The sequence below is a fragment of the Carex rostrata genome, chromosome 31 (genome assembly GCF_964058835.1).
Source record: "Carex rostrata chromosome 31, lpCarRost1.2, whole genome shotgun sequence".
In the NCBI taxonomy this organism is placed as follows: Eukaryota; Viridiplantae; Streptophyta; class Magnoliopsida; order Poales; family Cyperaceae; genus Carex; species Carex rostrata.
In genome coordinates this window covers 5,899,173-5,916,998 of record NC_135948.1, presented here as the reverse complement: position 1 = coordinate 5,916,998, position 17,826 = coordinate 5,899,173, and the positions used below count along the sequence as shown (strand labels likewise).

The 17,826-nt window shown below is 32.1% G+C and overlaps 2 protein-coding genes across 3 annotated transcripts; one reads left to right on the top strand and one right to left on the bottom strand.

Moving 5' to 3' along the window:
* Positions 1–1,302: 1,302 nt before the first annotated feature.
* LOC144547450 (RING/U-box protein) lies at positions 1,303–10,010 on the top strand. Of its 2 annotated transcripts, none has more exons than XM_078296102.1 (14): positions 1,303–1,442; positions 2,925–3,001; positions 3,156–3,241; positions 3,947–4,037; positions 4,126–4,175; positions 4,284–4,359; positions 4,533–4,639; positions 4,812–4,877; positions 5,601–5,989; positions 6,088–6,196; positions 6,823–7,747; positions 7,839–7,913; positions 8,338–9,297; positions 9,673–10,010. In XM_078296102.1, exons 2-14 carry the CDS (start codon positions 2,933–2,935, stop codon positions 9,886–9,888), a joined length of 3,219 nt encoding a protein of 1,072 aa, XP_078152228.1. In that variant the 5' UTR covers positions 1,303–1,442; positions 2,925–2,932; the 3' UTR covers positions 9,889–10,010. The 2 variants fall into 2 exon arrangements, with proteins under 2 accessions (XP_078152228.1, XP_078152229.1); XM_078296103.1 differs by having other exon boundaries at positions 1,392–1,517.
* A 3,335-nt stretch (positions 10,011–13,345) lies between these two features.
* On the bottom strand, positions 13,346–14,252 carry LOC144547233 (F-box protein At1g67340-like). Its single transcript, XM_078295820.1, has 3 exons — positions 14,128–14,252; positions 13,858–14,023; positions 13,346–13,747 (listed from the first exon to the last, which is right to left on the bottom strand). The coding sequence occupies exons 1-3, from the start codon at positions 14,250–14,252 to the stop codon at positions 13,346–13,348; spliced, it is 693 nt and encodes a 230-aa protein (XP_078151946.1).
* Between the last annotated feature and the right edge of the window lie 3,574 nt (positions 14,253–17,826).

Below are 17,826 nucleotides of genomic sequence, written 5' to 3'. Positions count from 1 at the left end.
CACTTTAAATCTTTGTGACTTTCAGTTTTTATTTTTTATTTTGCTTCAAAATAATTTAAATCTCTGTTTACAAGCATATAAACCTCATTAATAACACTTTAACACCCTGTTTGGATGGAGAGTAAAGGAAGGAAGGGGAGATGAAGAATAGAAGAGAATGGAATGGAATAGAAAGGAAGATTAACATATTTAACCTCTTCGTGTTTGGATGATTAATGATATAAAATAAATTTAACTTTCCTTTCTGTCTTATTTCTTGTTTGGTTGATTAAAATTTAGAAGGTTAATGAAAAATTTGATGGCTGTTGTAGGTTTGTGATAAAAAAAAACTTGTATGAGTATTATATTGGTAAGATATAGACTTGGACATTTGTGTTATTTTTTCTAAAAATATTTGCAATAAAATTTCTTTCCATCCGTTACACCTCAAATTGGGAGGAAAACCGATTCTATTAATTACAATGATATAAGGTTAAACCTTTCACCTCCGATATAATTTTGTCAACCAAACACGATTTAACGAAAAGTTTTCTTTTCTTTCCATTCCCTTCCTTCCTCCACTCTCCATCCAACCAAGGTGTAAATCTCTAGAATAAGACATAAAAATCTCATATACAAAGAATTTAAACCTCAACAATAATACTTCAAAGCATATAAACCTCATGTACAAAGCCTTGAAAATTTAAAGTGCTCATGAGTTTTACTTAAAAAAACAAATGACTTTAAAATTACTCAAAAATATTTCTTCATGTATCTTATTTGAAAGATAAAATCGAATAGAAAACGTTTATATTTTTAGATTCGTAAAATTCATCACGGATCGTCGGAAAAATAAATTATAATGATTAGAGAAAAAATAAAAAAAAGTAGGTAAAATAAAATTTTCCGTTTTAGCTTGAAGACAAAAGTAATTAGAAGTTAAAACTATACGGATTTAGAATTTTAATGTTTTCATACAGAGGTTTATATACTTGCGAGTAGCATTATAAAATATTATAAACACAACTTTAAATGTTTAGATATTAGCGCTAAAAATAAAAGTTAGATAACATTGAAAAATTTTTCTGTTAAACTACTTAAAGGACACACTTGAATATAATGACTCAGGATACCAGAACATTTCTCTCAAAAAAAGTATAACAGATACAATATTAATATAGTTTGATCGCTATCCGATGATCCAATCCGTATCCGACCGTGTACATCCTAATTTGACGTTTTGAAAACCCCCCAGATCGATTAAACTATATATTGGGCTTCGTTAACTAACTGAGCCCGGAATCGCTTTTCTAACATCGGCCCGAAAGGGGGCAATTAAGCGGGTCCCCCTTGACAGTGTACTCCCCCGGGTGAAGTTGAAGAAAAATTTCCCGTCTCGTCCCTCTTTGCTTCCGACGAACGACAGAGTGAGAATTGTGATCACCACCGTCTGACTACCGGAGGTACGCTCACCCTCTTCTTGCATCGCCTTCTTTAAATTTCTCAATTTTGACCTCTTGCAACTTTTTCTTTCCCCAGTAATGCTCTCGTTCCCGAATCTACCTTTTTTTTTTTTTTTTGGTTTCCTATTAATAAATTGCATCATCTGATATTTGTCGGAATGATCGATCTAGAAATTTGTACAGAGAAAGAGTTATATACAGTGGATTTTAGTAAACCGTGAAAACTATATCCATGTACTCAATGCCTGAAACTTTCAACCTTGCGGTGTTTGTTTTATAGATGTGCCAATTTGTTTCTGTATATGGAGTAGGTCCTGATGGATTGTAGAGGAAGTGAAGCTGGTATTTTTTAATCATGATTAGTTGGAAATGAGTTTAAAAGTTGATAGAGGCATAGATAAACATGGTAAAATGTAGAGAGTTTCTTGGTTAGATACAATTAAGTTTTGTTCAGTAGATTATTTTGGCTATCCATTAAATTGTTCCATTGACAAGATAAGAGATTGATTTCTGATTGTTTAAACCTCAATAATTTTTTCAATTTAATTTGGTCAATCTGGTAATTTGTTCAACTCATTCATCTTAATGTACCCATTATTCCACTGGTACCGACAAAATTTAAGAGCAGTTAGATTCATTCAAACCTTGTAATTGAGGAAATTGTGATTTGATCAATGAGAAAGTCATTAAGCAACTTACTTCCTATAAAAATGTCATTTGTTGTTCCTGTCTTTACTCAATCTGCTTGGCTGGATATTTTTTTTTTCTCCCTCTATTCTGTAACCAAATATAATCTATGTCAAAGTGTCCCATATCTTTCATTGCTGATTACAATTTACTTATCGAAGAAATCTGTTCGACTTGGGATTTGCCACATTGTGAGAAGAGTATGTAATGAAATAAAAACTGATAATTGTGACATTTGTAATTTTCTTTTGCTTGTTTGACTTCCAGTGAAAAAAGTTTCTTTTAGTGGATCTTATTTCTTAATTCTCTGAAAACATGTTGCATACCATTCTATTCTGAAGGAGATTTTTGAAAGAAAATATGTTCTTCCAATAAGAAAATTCATCTTAGTTCCTCTTATAGTTTTTAGTAGTTTGTTAGCTTGTTTGTAGTCACTGTCTCATAATTGTAATCACACATCCTACTCAGTTAGTCTGTTATGACTGAATTCTTATAATATATAGAATCATAGGCTTGAGCAGTATTTAGACTTCGTAGTTTGCATATTCCGTTGATTTAGAAGTTAGAGCCTCTCTAAACCTCATTCCATTATTTTGAAAAAGTTTGAGCCTGTTAAAAGGTCCCTTATGCCCTAATTCCAATAATACATAGAAGCATAGACTTAAGCAGCATTTGGACATTGAAGTTACCATATCAAATATATTTAGAAGTTTTAGTCTCTGTAAACCTTATTCTGTCAATTTAAAATCTGGAGCCTGATATAATGTATGTGTTATTTTTTTTAATCTTTGGCAGATTTCCTCATGGATCTTGAAGAAAATGTTGACTTAGAAACTATGGAAGGAGAAGATTATGGTGCCGAGGATGATCTAGTACTTACTTTCTCACAATTTACATCCACACTTGCCGTCTTTCTAATAAAGATTATTTGATACAACAATTGAAAAATTGCTTAATCCTGTGTCATTATCATATTATTTTTGTTGATTGATTTTGATGTGTTTATATACTTTTTTTTGTTTGAAGGAGGATGCTACCTTTAGTGGTGAAGTTTGTGTAATATGCACTGGTGTTGTAACTGAGAGAGGTGTCCTGGACTGTTGCCAACACTGGTATGTGTAAAACTATGTTAATGTAATTGTCGCAGCTAAGCGGTAGTTTATGTTACAAAGAACAAACTATAAAATGAGCATTGTTAAATTGAACCTCAAACAGTCAAACTGGTCAACTGACCTCATGGATTTTAAAAGAACCTGACTTTACAGATGGATATGATTTTTTCAAGGAGACCTTATTTTTACAAATAGATTCAATTTGTATAATATTTTCTGTGTCTAACCATACATGTATATTCTCTGTTACAGCCCTACCATTAGGCTACTGTTATGAAAATAACAACTACCCACCACCATTTTAGTATCAAAATTGATGATTTTGCCTCAAGTCCAGAATGGTTTGAAGCCAAAACTGAACTGCAGTCATGCTAAATGAATTTTAATTTTGGGTTCCAAAGCTAAAAGGGTATTGAATGTATATATGAGTAAGTAGGTTGTGTTCATATGAAACCAAGGAGAATATTGTCTGCTTCTTATAAATTTAACCTCAAATTTAGCATTTAATTGTTATATGAAAATAACATAAGAAACTGATTTTGAATTCAAATATGTGAAATCCTGGGTGGCATTTACGATCGTGGTAAAACATTCAGTGAAATTTGAAAAACGTGCAACTAGAGCTTGCTCATTTTTCTTCTAAATTATATTACAGATTAATGATGTGTGCCTTCTTCACTAATGCAGTTTCTTTCTAATGAACAGGTTTTGTTATGAATGTATTGAGCAGTGGGCAGCCTTTTCAAATCACTGCCCTATTTGCAAAAATGACTTCCACTCTATAACATTCCATCCTGTAATTCTGGGTTTGGAGCAATTTTAAATAAAATTTCTCATAATCTTTTGTGATAAATTGAAATGATTTCATACTGTCAAATTGCAAGGTGGATGATACGAGCGATTGTATTGATGGGGAGGAATCTTCTCTTTCGATGTGAGAATGGCCATTCATCAATTTTCCTTACATTTGTACCAACTATACCATATTCTTGTTTGATTTTAATGCTTAATTTATGCTTTTTTTAACCTTTGTTCCATTCAGAGAAGGTGATGATTGGTACTTAAAGGAGGGTGAAATTGACACACTTTACTTCCCAGCTAACTATATCAATGAAGAAGTAATAACATTATACACATCATTTCTAGTTCATATGTCTATTGCAAATTCATCTATACAATATGTGGCAGGCATCACACTGAAAACCTGGTAGAAGGATTTTGAAACCAGTTCGTGCAACTTTAATCAGAAACAAAACTTTTTTACCGTGCTAATTTCAACTTTCTTTGATAGAATGTTAAATGTTTGAATGGAGGTGGGTGCAAAATCCAGAGCGGTGTAGCAACATATGGTGATTTGATCAGTGATACATCAGTTGCTTGTGATTCTTGTGAAAACTGGTACATGTTTTATTTTCTTAAAAAATTAGAACTATATGGATCATGTTTTTTCCGATTAGACACTATGTACATTGCATATCTTAGTTAAACATTTGTTGATGAGTTTTGGGCTTTTTTTACAAATGTGTGCATCGCGCATGCTGAATAATGTGTGCATATTTTATGAATATAGGTATCATGCTATATGTGTGGATTTCAACCCAAGTTGTAATTTTGCAGGAGGCTGGATATGCCCAAGGTAATTTTATTCTTTCTGTTGGTGTTTATCGATGAATAATTTTTTTGTGTAGTTGTATACACTTTCAATTGCATCTTATTATCTATTAGCATTTGTGAGTTTTCTCTATTGTTTTTACTAGATATGATCATATATTAATTTTATCTCCATGGTTATGTTAGATTTTTAGATGCTTGTACAGTTATCCTCTCTGGTTGGATTTTTGTGTAGTTTTTGGCAATAAAAAACCAACCTTTTAATCTTATGGCAGGAAACACCACCAATTTTGCGAACTTGCTGCTAGTATGCTACATTTTTGTGTTATTTTTGAATAACATCTCACTAGTTAAAACACAAGTGACCAAGAAGTTCACTAAATTGCCCTGACTTTGTTATCTATAGTTGTTACAAGTTGGGGGCAAAGTTGTCAACATTTATCAACATTTACTTTCTCTGTCATATCATTCCAAAAGTAGATGCTAAGTGCAGCTATCAGAAAGAAAAATAAAATTTGGTCTCAGGTGGAATGTGATAATTATTGCTTGCCAAGACAACAAAATGTTGCTCATAACTGCAAAAAAAAAAAAAAAAATATATATATATATATATATATATAGAGAGAGAGAGAGAGAGAGAAACACACACACACACACACACATACACATATATATACATTCTGTTATTCCACTCCATATGTCTTTATTTTGTTTTTTGTTTTACTGTCATTTACTTCTCTTTCAATAGGTGTGCTTCTGATACTGGTCAAGCAAAACCAGTTCTTACTTTCAAAGATAGTCCAAAAAAGAATTCTGAAACTGAAGCTGGCAATATAGCCTCATTATTTCCTGGGAATGTATCAGTTTCTATTGATGATGGTGAAACTGCAGTTGTGGTCTCATTTCATAAGGGATCTGCTGACAACTGTGAGAGAGGCAAAGAATCAGAATCAGATTTGGTTTTAAAAGAGTCAGAAATGATTTTGAAAGATCAGAAATTTCCACTGGTATTATCTCCTATATTTGAGTCTGTTTCTGAAGAACCAATGTTTAGTGAAACAAATTTGAAATCTGGAATGAATGAAGAAATGAAAATTGAAGTCTGTGATGGACCTGTTGCGCTAGAGACTAAACCAGGTATTTTAACAATGGTATAGGTTATGAATTATTGAGAGAGTAACTTTTGTTGGCAGTCATATAATAAAGTTTACATTGTATCATAATTGCATCTATAGGTAAGGTGCCCTCGCAGGAAATTGATATGGTTGATACTATGGAGGAGCAGGAAGTTAAAGCTGATAATTTGGTGGGAGAAAATTCAAGTAATGTCTCACAGCATCCCGTGTAAGTAAATTCCTTAAGTTTTGCTACTTTTTGTTCGAAAATAATATTCAGTTAAGACCATGAAGACATCCCCAGTATAGAGGGATTTTGTTATCTTGGGTAAATTTCCTCTGAGCTTAGCTTGTTTCATGCTTGCAAATTATTCATAAGCTAAAATTAATTTTTGAAAAACATTTCTAGTTGTTAAGATGTGTAGTTCCAATATACCCCTGGACTAACTGTATGAGTCTGTTGCCCCAAAAGAATTGTACAGATAAAGTCTCAGTTTGCAGTCTGCTTTATAACTTATATTGTAGGAGAATAGGAGTTGGAGATGGTATAAACTAATAATGTATGCACAAATTAAAAAGTGCTTTGTTATAATTTCCTCCATAATTCTCTCTATCTTTGGAGAGTAGAATTAATTGACTCTATAAAGGAAAAAGCTTCCTTCATTAAAAAAGTGCTTCTCCATTTTTGTTCTCATCTGCCTCATCTGTTGAATCAAACACATTGTGCAAGTCATGTCCTGTACTCATTATATTCACTGGAATTATTTTCCATTCTCTTAAACAAGGTTCTCGATTCAGCAATCCGAACAAAAAAGTTTGCTTTGTAATTATTTTATCTTTTATCATTTCTTTCAGTGAACTGCCACCTCAAACCATTAAAAGAAGATACACTGAAATTATGATGGAACCAGTGGCCGTATCAAAGAAAGCCAAATTATCCGCTCCAGATATCATGAGTATAGTTACTGAGCAGAGTCCAAGGGCGTTAAACAAAGAAAAAGTTAATTCGGGGGTCAGAACAAGAAAGATAATGCGAAACCAGGAAGGAGAAAAGAAACCATCAGACTTAGTTGATAATCTACAAACAGAGATAAACACCCTAAAGGACTCAATAAATGATGATAATCTTCTTAAGGCAGTTCGTGCAGTTATAGCCACAAACAAAACAGGCCCATCTGTTGTGAGGGCAAAACGGCCCACTGTGCAGACAGGAAAGGCGCGTCAGAATTTAATGAAGAAGGTCTACAGTACTTCCACCGGGAGGAGGCGTCCAGCCTGGCAGAGGGACTGTGAGGTTGAATTTTGGCGATACCGGTGTAATTCAAAGGTGAATCAGGAAAAAGTCGAGAATTTGCAGTCAATTCTTGATCTCCTTAAGAAAGGTTCTACATGGTCCGAGCTTTGTCAGGGACAAAATGAGGAGAAGGAAAAATCTATTCTTTCTAGGGTTTATTTAGCCGATGTCTCAGTTTTGCCAAGAAAAGATGATATAAAGCCCTTGTCTGATGTTAGTGATGCCTCAGTTGTAAAAAGTAACCATAACAAACCAGAAAGTGATGATAAATCAAGTGTTGTTCCCATTAAGAAAGAAAACAAAATTACGGTTGCAAAAGGGTTAACTAACCAAGCGAAGATAACAAACCAATCTGGTGAAATAAAGACTGATAAAAGGAAATGGGCACTTGAGGTGCTAGCTAGAAAGAATGCCTCAATGAACTCAGGTTCCAACCAGGAGAGAGGTGAAGACGGATTATTGTTAAAGGGAAATTATCCTTTACTGGTTAGTTGTTTTCTCCTGTTTTTGTTTCTTATCAATAATTCTTACCATTTGACATTATAATACATTTTGGTTTTTCAATTTCTATCTGTAGGCAAGACTTCCCCTTGATATGAGACCGGTGCTGGGGGCTGACCGTCACAACAAAGTTCCCATCTCCGTTAGGCAGGTATTCTTAATTTCATATTTTAGGATCTTAAAGGTCAATATATCACTTTAATTTGTCAACCTATTCTCTGTAGTAAGTATGTAAACAATAAAACCCAACCCAGACATTAATATTGATCAATGCTATTTATGTTAAAACAAAAAACCTGGAACAAGTAATTCTTATTTTCTGAAGGATGTTATTGTTAGTTTTGTTGTTAACAGATTTCAAATGTCGGACACTAAGAAGGACAGTAAAAATTAAACAAAAGAAAAATAAATAGAACACTTTTCCGATTTTAATGATCTTTTTCTTCCAGCACTGTAATGCATGGCATTTATTAGACAGAAGTTAAACAAAACAAAAGAATGAAAGTTACATTAGTTATAAATATATTAAGTAAAAATAATTATTACTGAATTACTCGAAAATAATCTTTTTTCAGGCTCAACTTTATCGGATTACTGAACATTTTTTACGAAGAGCAAACCTACCTTCAATCTGTCGATCAGCAGAAACTGAGCTGGCAGTTGCTGATGCAGTTAACATAGAAAAAGAAATATGCAAGCAGTCTAATAGTAAACTAGTCTATCTTAATCTTGTTTCGCAGTCCCTTCGACAACATGCCAACAAATTCACATTGGACAAAAAGGTAGAAAATATCCCAAATATTGGAAAACCTGAATGTGTTGATGGTGATGTTGATGGTGATGATGATGTGGAAAAATCTAATGATGGCGATGTTGAAAAGGCTAATCATAGTGATATTGAAAAGAATGACAGTGATATTGAAAAGGTTTTGAGAATGGCTGGGCTTTTGTCTGATTCACCTCCAAATAGCCCAGAAAGAAATGATGCCAGTGTAGAAGATAACTCATCATTAAAGGGTGAAGCAGATTTGGTTCATACCGAAACCAAAGAAATGCAAGACGGACAAAGGAAGGAGTCTGATTTTGAGTGCATTGGGAGTGATCGCTCTGAGTCGGAGAGAAATGAAGGAAAATTAGATAATAATGTGGTTCCTAGATGGGAGTCTTCAGTATCGGGTCAAAAGGAAGATTTGGGCATGCCAAAAGATAATTCAGTTGTAGTAAAGATGTCAGAGAATGAAGCACTAGATGAAAAAAAAGAGTCAGATGGAGAAACTGGTGATACGAAAAATTGTGACAAAAATAAAAATGTGAATATGGATAGTAATGTGAATACTAACAGAGAGGATTGGAAAGATGAGTGTGAATCGGAGGGTGAGAGCTGTGCTGGTAGTAAGTCAATTTCACATAATAAAGAGAAATTGAGTTGCTCACCTACCCATTCAATGGTTTGTGAGAATGCACCAGAGGGAGAGAAACCACGGGGGCCTGTGAACCAAAAGCCATCTGATTCAGCGCTTTCTATATCAAAAAAGGTAAATCATATATTTTTCTTACGATGGGGAGTTTATTTAGGGCAACTTGCCTCTCTCTCTCTTCAAAATCTGGAAATACCAGGTGTACCCCTGCAAAACATAGGAGAATACATTTAGTTAAGTAGAAAGTGCCTCGCGTACCTATTTGCCCCCATTTGCTTGAATAATTGAGCAAAGTGCCATACTTTGTGGTGGCATTTATATTGCCTTTTTGCAGGTTGTATAAGATATATTGCATTCGCTGTAGAGCAGAGTTTTCTTTGTATATCCTCCTTTTTCATTTTAGATAATTTCCCACGAGTTCATTTTTACTTATATTCAATTCTGCTCTAGCTAATAGATGTCTGTGTAAAATTGAAATTGATTTAATTTCAGGTTGAAGCTTATGTGAAAGAACATATCAGGCCTCTTTGCAAAAGTGGGGTGATAAATGTCAGGCAATATAGGTGGGCTGTTGAGAAAACAACAGAAAAAGTTATGAAATATCACCAGAAAGAGAAGAGTGCAAATTTTTTAATAAAGGAGGGTGATAAGGTAAAAAAGCTAGCTGAGCAGTATGTTGAGGCTGCTCAAAAGATGGGTGATGTGTAGTAATGAGTAACTAAGTAATTTAAGACTAGCAAGGGAATTTATTTTTATGTGGAAAATATGTTTTCCTGGAAATTAATGCATAATGTAAATATCCGGAGTTTATATTCACTATTGAATCATGATTGTACAGTATCACAGTTGGGTCGAGTCTAGAAAGCATGATAGCATATTAGAACATTATGCATAACAATTTATGGCGTTGAAATTTACTAAGCAGTGCGAAAATATAACCAATAACAATAATTTTTTAAAATCATCTTGAAACACGTATTCAAAGATAATAATTTAATTCCTCAATGAGATCTTTTATCCACTCCAAACTAATTTTCCCAGTTGAGTTTCTTAAGGTCATCCTTGAATCACTGAATAAAAAGAACAAATGTATTGCAAAGATGTAATATCATTTGAAATTTTGATCAAGACCATTATACGGTCAGCAGTTAAAAAATAGTAGCAGATGCGCCTGGGGTGCGACTGGAAATTTCGTGCAGACCAGGTGCAGATAAGATTTGTACTGTTAGTGGTTCAATCTCCACTAAAGGAACTTCTGTTAAATTTTATATGATCTCTATATTAAAATGTGCTCGGTCAAAGTTATAAAACAATACTGCCGTAGGCAAAATCATCGATGGTTTCAACCAGTTAATAAAAATAAATCACCAAACGTAAGTCAGTAGATTCATAACTAGAAATCACTAGTAGGAAATCCTCAATATTTTTAACAAAATAGAATATTTGAAAAATAATTTTAATTTAAAATAAGAGTATTTATCTAATTGTGAGCAAGTAAATTAAATTATTCCAAAATTAACTAATTAATTGGAATTATTTCTTCACATCTCGTTGCACATCGATCGCAATATGCTCATGAGTCCCTACAAAAACTTATAGGGCAATTCCAGCTCTTGCCAATATTAATTTATGCATCATTGTTATCCGTTTTCTGTATCTGTAGCCTATTATTTGTTTCATGTCTGATAAGGTTCAAAAACTATCTCACACAAAATTTAAAGTGATTATGAGTGTAACCAAATTGTATTTCATCCGCTACGAAGGCATCGTGAGAATTTACTTCAGCCTGAGAAAGGGGAGGTAGCATAATTGACTAGAAAAATATTCTAGAATTGTTATACCCAAAGGTCGAGAGTTTGATTCTCTCTCAAGAACCTTGATAGCTACTACCAAGTTTTCAAAAGAGAATTCATTTCAGCCAATGATACCTGCAAATATATATACAGGATTTTGATAGTATAAAAATCAATTTGATAGTATTAAAAAAATATATATAATTATACATCTTTTTAATTAGTTATCCTCCAATTTCTTAAAATTAAACATATATCTGAATAATTTTTCTTTCATTTGGATACTTAATTACATATTCCTATTTGTAAAACTTTGAAATATATAGTTGCTCTGAAGATGTGTTATCCATTTCGCTTCTCTGTGATCATAACTTTCTTGTTTGGAAGGACATGATAATGATGATTTAGACGATTACTTTTGCAATATTTCATGCAAAAACAAAAATGTATACATAACAAACTTCTCTCATATCTGTATTTTGGTGTACCTGTAGTATGATCCAATTCAACACTTTTGACATGGGGGCAGCCGATTATTTTAGTCGAGTTAAATTTTTCCAAGCTTACTTAAGATAGATATCATCATTGCAAGACTTAATTTTATTATTATTTTTTGTTAGAGGGACAATCTGGAATGTCCATGTCGCTTTATGATTCGCACGAGATCTCAATTAATTAACCAGATGACTCAATATAATTAATGATATATAGATCATTCATTCATTTCTCCATTTCGCAAAGTTCTAGCAGGGCGTTCTTTATAACTGAAAGATTAGCGGCCAGCGGGTGAAAAATAACATATATATATAACTAGACGGGTTGACTAATTAATGAGAAAAAAAGCCACAGGTGTCAAGTGTGCTACTAACTAAATGAAACTCCGAACCGTTGGATTGATTCAACCGGAGGAAAGGAACGAATATATATAGTTTACACGACAAATCCTTTTTCGAGGAGATAGATTAATTTCCTTTTTCTTATATGGAATCGTTAATTGTTATATTTGTGTAGAGTCTCATGTATATCCTTCTGAAGGGATAACAATGACAATTAAACAGTGCCCCAACATGCATTTAATTTCCTACTTAACACGCCACATGTACATATTAACCACACTCATCAATTCTACGGGTGCCAATCATTGTATTGTATTCCATAAAGAAAATATATATAGATAATATTTTTTTTCACTAACTTAACGGGTATAAATATGCATAAAAAATTTGTTATATATCATATAAAATAAGGATATATATATGTAATAGCTATTTATTCATATATGTTATTCTATAGGGTAATTGATTAATATTAAATTATATGATAATTATTTTATTTGTATGTATAACATTAGACTTCTTATTATTATAAGTAGATTGATTTATGCAACATTTTATAAATTTTTATTTAGTAATTTGTGCTAAAATTGATTTATGTAAGCCTTTATCTTTTTTTATAATAATTTATACTAACTTTATTTATACAACATTTTATATCATTTTGTTCACTTTATAAGTTATATCATTTAATAAGATACAAAAATTATAATATTTTTTTTTATATTTTATGATATTACGTACAGGATGTGTTCAATATTAAAGTGATTAGAGATGAAGAAGGAAATCTTGTTCTTGTATTATGATTTTCTCAGCAAACTATTACATCACCTAATTGGTCTATATATATAGTGAACACAATAGCATCTACAGCCTTTGATAACTCTGTTACGGCATCTAATCAATTAATCCTAACTAATTCTGTTAAGACTCCTAACTATCTTCTTTGCTGTGATGTTGAGGTCCAGTAGCACCTTGACTGGAGGCATCCAGTGTGTGTCTATTAAATATATTTATTTGTTATATTTTTAGTTTAAATTATTTAAGTTAGTTATCAATTTGTTTGACAATTATACATTATTCATTTCTTATCATTTATCTTAATTAACACGACCCATGTAATACCGAGTACTGACGATCCTAAGCATATATAGTTTCAGAAATTGACAAAAATATCCTTTTTTTTTTCTAATGACACAGTTCCAGTCCAAAAATTTGATGTGTTATCTGTACTAATTAATCAGTAGCTCAATTTTCGCAAAATTAGTTTATAAACAATAATGACGCTCTTAAAAAAAACAAAATTTATGGTTTAATTGAACAGTTTATAATTAAATCGACCACGAAAATCATCAAACAAATTATAGTACAAGCTAGAGCCATAACCATAAATCACTGTTACAAAATCATTAATTCTTCTTACATCACTAGAACATAATCATCAATTCTTCTTACATCACTGGTACAAAATCATCAGTTCTTCTTATGAAAATAGAACATCTAAATGATTAAAATTCAAAAATAAGAGTATCTATAGCATCACATCTCTCTGCATAAAGCAAAATACTCGTGATTCCAACGACATGCATTGCTACAAAAGATTCTATGACGATCCCACCCCCTGACAGTTCCGCATTCTGAATTTTTGCACCATTGTTGTCTGTTCCCCACAAGAGTAGCTTGCCATTTATTCCATGAAATGTGTCTGATAAGGTTCACAACTTTCTCGCGGCATAATTCAAACTGATCATCACCGTGGCCAAAATTTATTTCATCTGCTCCAAAGACACCGTCAGAATTGACTGCGGTAAGTAGATGATGCTCTTGGAACCGCAGAGTTACAATATTCATCAAGTAGAGTGCTTCTGTGTGGCCCTTGCATGTTGCCTTTTTTAGAAGGTCTACTCCTGTTGAAATATCTTCCTTGTCAAATATATTTATCTGCAGAAATAAAATGCCGTATTAATTACACAAAAGTAATTTGTCAAATATATTTAAATGCCGTATGAATTAATTTACAGGTGCACTTTGCAATTAATTAACCCTTTTACCAGTGCAAGTATGAAGCAAGCCTCGGCATTACCAGCTTCTGCACAAGCGTTCAGAATAGACATGCCACGATCAGTTACCGTCCAATTTAAACTCGGAAACTCCCTGTCCAGTGCTATACGTTCTTTCACTATCTCATCTTTTGACGCAGCATAAAATAATTTGGACCTGCATGCATGTTAACAACAAAAGATAACAAATTAAGTATATATAATGAAATATATTACATATATACATGTACAAGTTAATTAAAGAGAAAAATTAATACTTACGTGTTTTTGAGATTATAGAGATCGACAAAAGGCTCAGAAGAATGAGAAACGAGCTGCGCTACAATCTCGACAATTAGATCTTCCGGGAGCATGTTGATTATCGAGGTGTTTACCTTTCTCTTCATTGATTTTGTTGTAGCACCATTCGAAGTCTGTTTGTTGCGATGCATTATTAATTTATGCTATTCTTTCTTTTCAATAGTGTACGTGCTCTTATGATTTATAATGCACGTGTATATATAACGTTGGGTCACAAAGCAAATTAGGAAGGTAGCAGCAATAGAAATAATTAAGAAAGCAATTCCCTAATTTGGAAAAACAATTCCCTAATTTAGGAAAAAATTCCTTATAATTTGAGAGTCTCCATTTTTTTGCCTACTCTCATCTCGTGAAAGTCTACAATAGAGAGAATTTAGAAGACAATTATAAAAGTTTCCTCATTTAATTTGATAAAGAAAAACTATCTTCTTAAAATGGAATTAAGAAGAGTTATTAACAAGTTGAAAGAATTGTAATTTCTAAAATAGAGCGGAGTTGTCTATTCCTGTACTTTTCCAATTTTTTCCGTTCTTAAATAGACGGTATATATCCCTGATATATATTATTTGCCAATGACCTTAAACTATATTCCCTCAACATATACCATATTTGATTTTAAAATGCTAATTTTTGTTGTTGTTGTAAGCTCTCGGCTGATTTCATTAAGACATCAATGCAAATTGTAGGATTATTCCAGCATAGATATTCTAATTACACAAAGATAACATCATATATACTGAACTATTTATAAAATCTCTCACTGCTAAAAATTAAAGTGAAAATAAAAAATAAAATTAGTAATTGCAAAATGCTCAGTTTGTACCAAATTAACAAGTCAATAGACATAGTAGTAAAGCGAGTGTAACTACATATTTTAAAATACGTAGTTAAATTAAATGTGTTTAAGAAATAAAATCATACTTGTGAACTGGGTCTAGCTGACCGAACGGAAAACGAATCTAGTGGATTTCAAAAGGCCCATTTAAACTCGCAAGAGAAACTTCGTATTGGGCCCATCAAGATTTAAGTGACTCACATAGCCCAGATATTTATGATCCTCTGTTATTAGGACCAAACATCTAACACTATGTTTATGTTTGGATGGAGAGTAGAGGAACGAATGTGTGGTGAATAATAGAAAGGAAATGGAATGTAATAGAAATGGAGATTAATATATTTGATTTTTTTTTTCCGTATTTGAATGATTAATGAGGAAAAATAAATTTAATTTTTATTTTCATCTTATTTCTTATTTGGTTGACTAAAATTTAGAAGGTTGGTGAGAATTCAGTGACTGTTGTAGGATTGTGACAAAAAAAAATTGTATGTAACAACAAAATTTCTTTCCATCTATTAAAATTCAAATTGAGAGAAAAACTGATTTTATTAATTATAATGATACATAGTTAAATCTTTCATCTCCTATACCTTTCACTTCCGACATAATTTGTCAACCAAACACGATTCAACAAACAAATTCTTTTCTTTCCATTCCATTCCTTCTTCTGCTCTCCATCCAAACAAGGTGTGAAAGGACTCGAGTAAGTCATGAATTCGTATCCTCTGAGATATCTCAAACTTTGCGTGACTTCATGGAAAATCTCAACCATTTAAATACGTTCTGCACGAATCTCAAAGCACACAAATACTTACTCCTTACATTACCCCCGAATAGGCACCGGACACGTCGGTCATGCAAAAGTTGAGATATCTCAGAGGATACGCACTCATTAGTCATTAGGAGGCCTTTTCGCATTTAATAACGAGTAAGCGAGTAGAACTAGGGTGCTCTTAAGCTCACCAAAGTTTTGGTGAGCTTAACTCTAAAACTTATCAAGTCGATTTCAAATGACGAATCCGAACCGTTGAAACCTGCCTACCTTACGTGTGATGCATCTACATGTGTAATTTTTAAACATTCGAATTAATTTAGTATAAAGTCAAGCGGTCAAAAAACGTTCAAAAATGAATGCACTAAAATTAATTTATTAACCTTCTAATTTTGACTGCTTGACTTTATACTAAATTAATTCGAATGTTTAAAAATTTCATATGTAGATGCATCACACGTAAGGTAGGCGGATTTCAACGGTTCGGATTCATTATTTGAAATCGCTTTTATGAGTTTTAGAGTTAAGCTCACCACAACTTTGGTGAACTTAAGAGCACCCTAGTTTTACTCCGAGTAAGCATAGTTTCAGAAATTGACAAAAATACCCTGTTATTTTTTTCTAAATGCTAAAAAAGTCCAATTCCAGTCCAAAAAGAAAAAAAAATTAAAGTCTAAAAAAGAAATAATATATACTATCATCCTTGATTACACTAAATATATATTTGAATGTGTTATTTGTACTAAAAGCTCAACTTTCGGTCAAAATAGTTGTAAAATAAAATTTGCCTTCTAAAATTGGACTCGAGAAGACTTCGTTGACATGTTACATTAATATTAATTCCTAAAATAATGTCAAGTTACATATACCCAATATATACTTTCCATTTTTTTCCCTACTTAAATTAGTATATGGTGTTTGTTTTAGATACTATTTTTCAAAAACCTTAAAACATAAATAATACTGATAGCAATATTTATACAAAACATTTTCAATTGATGTATAATTAGCTTTATATATTATGATTATCGTATTTTTTTGCATAATTATATTTAATTAATTATATTTCATTAATCTAATAGGTTTGAATAGTTATTTAATTAAGTCAATTATATATAAGCACATCGTTAAATAATCTGACTCGTATTGTTTTTATTTGTTATTTTTTTTGCGATGTAGGCTGACAGGACTAAGGATGGAAGCAAGGATGCTTATCTTGTCGCGATTCCAAATCTGGTGGCATGGTCGTGAGAGATATTGATCTATTTTGGCGTAGCTTTAGTATGATCCAATTCAACACTTTTGACATCGGTGCAGCTAGCTGAATTATTTTTAGTCAATTTAAATTTTTACAAGTTTACTATACATCATCATTATTAAGAACGGAGCCAAACTTTCAGACTATAGAGGGTCAAATGTGAATGAATATCAAGTATATAAACTTTTTTATATTATCCACAATATTTTAGTTTAAATTATATTAAAATAGATTATAAATATAAAAAAATAGAAAATAAATAAGGGTCTGACCCATTAATTACATATGAATTCGCCTCTGATAATTGCAAGACCCTTCTTTATTATTATCTGTTAGATAAAGGAAATACTCAGGCCTTCTAGAAGGACAAATCTGGAATGTCCATGTCGTGTTATGATTCGCACGAGATCTCAACCAGATGATTTATTAATATATAAAGGGTAAGGCTAAGGTGCTATGGGTTGCATAGAGGGCTACGATGCTATGACTCAATATTCGAGTTTTTAAAATTTAAACGGTTGATTCGAACAGTTCATCTTATTCTTCATATTAATATGTGTTTGAAGACCAAAATTTACATTTTTTTGAAATTTTTTACTATTTTTTTAGATAGATAGATAGAAAATCAGTTGATCTAAAAAATTCTGCACTATTCAGATATTTGATTTTCTGCCTATCTAAACAAATAGCAAAAAATTTCAAAAAAAATGCAAAATTTGGTCTTCAAACACATTAATATGAAGAACAAGATGAACTGTTCGAATCGACCGTTTAAATTTTAAAAACTCGAAT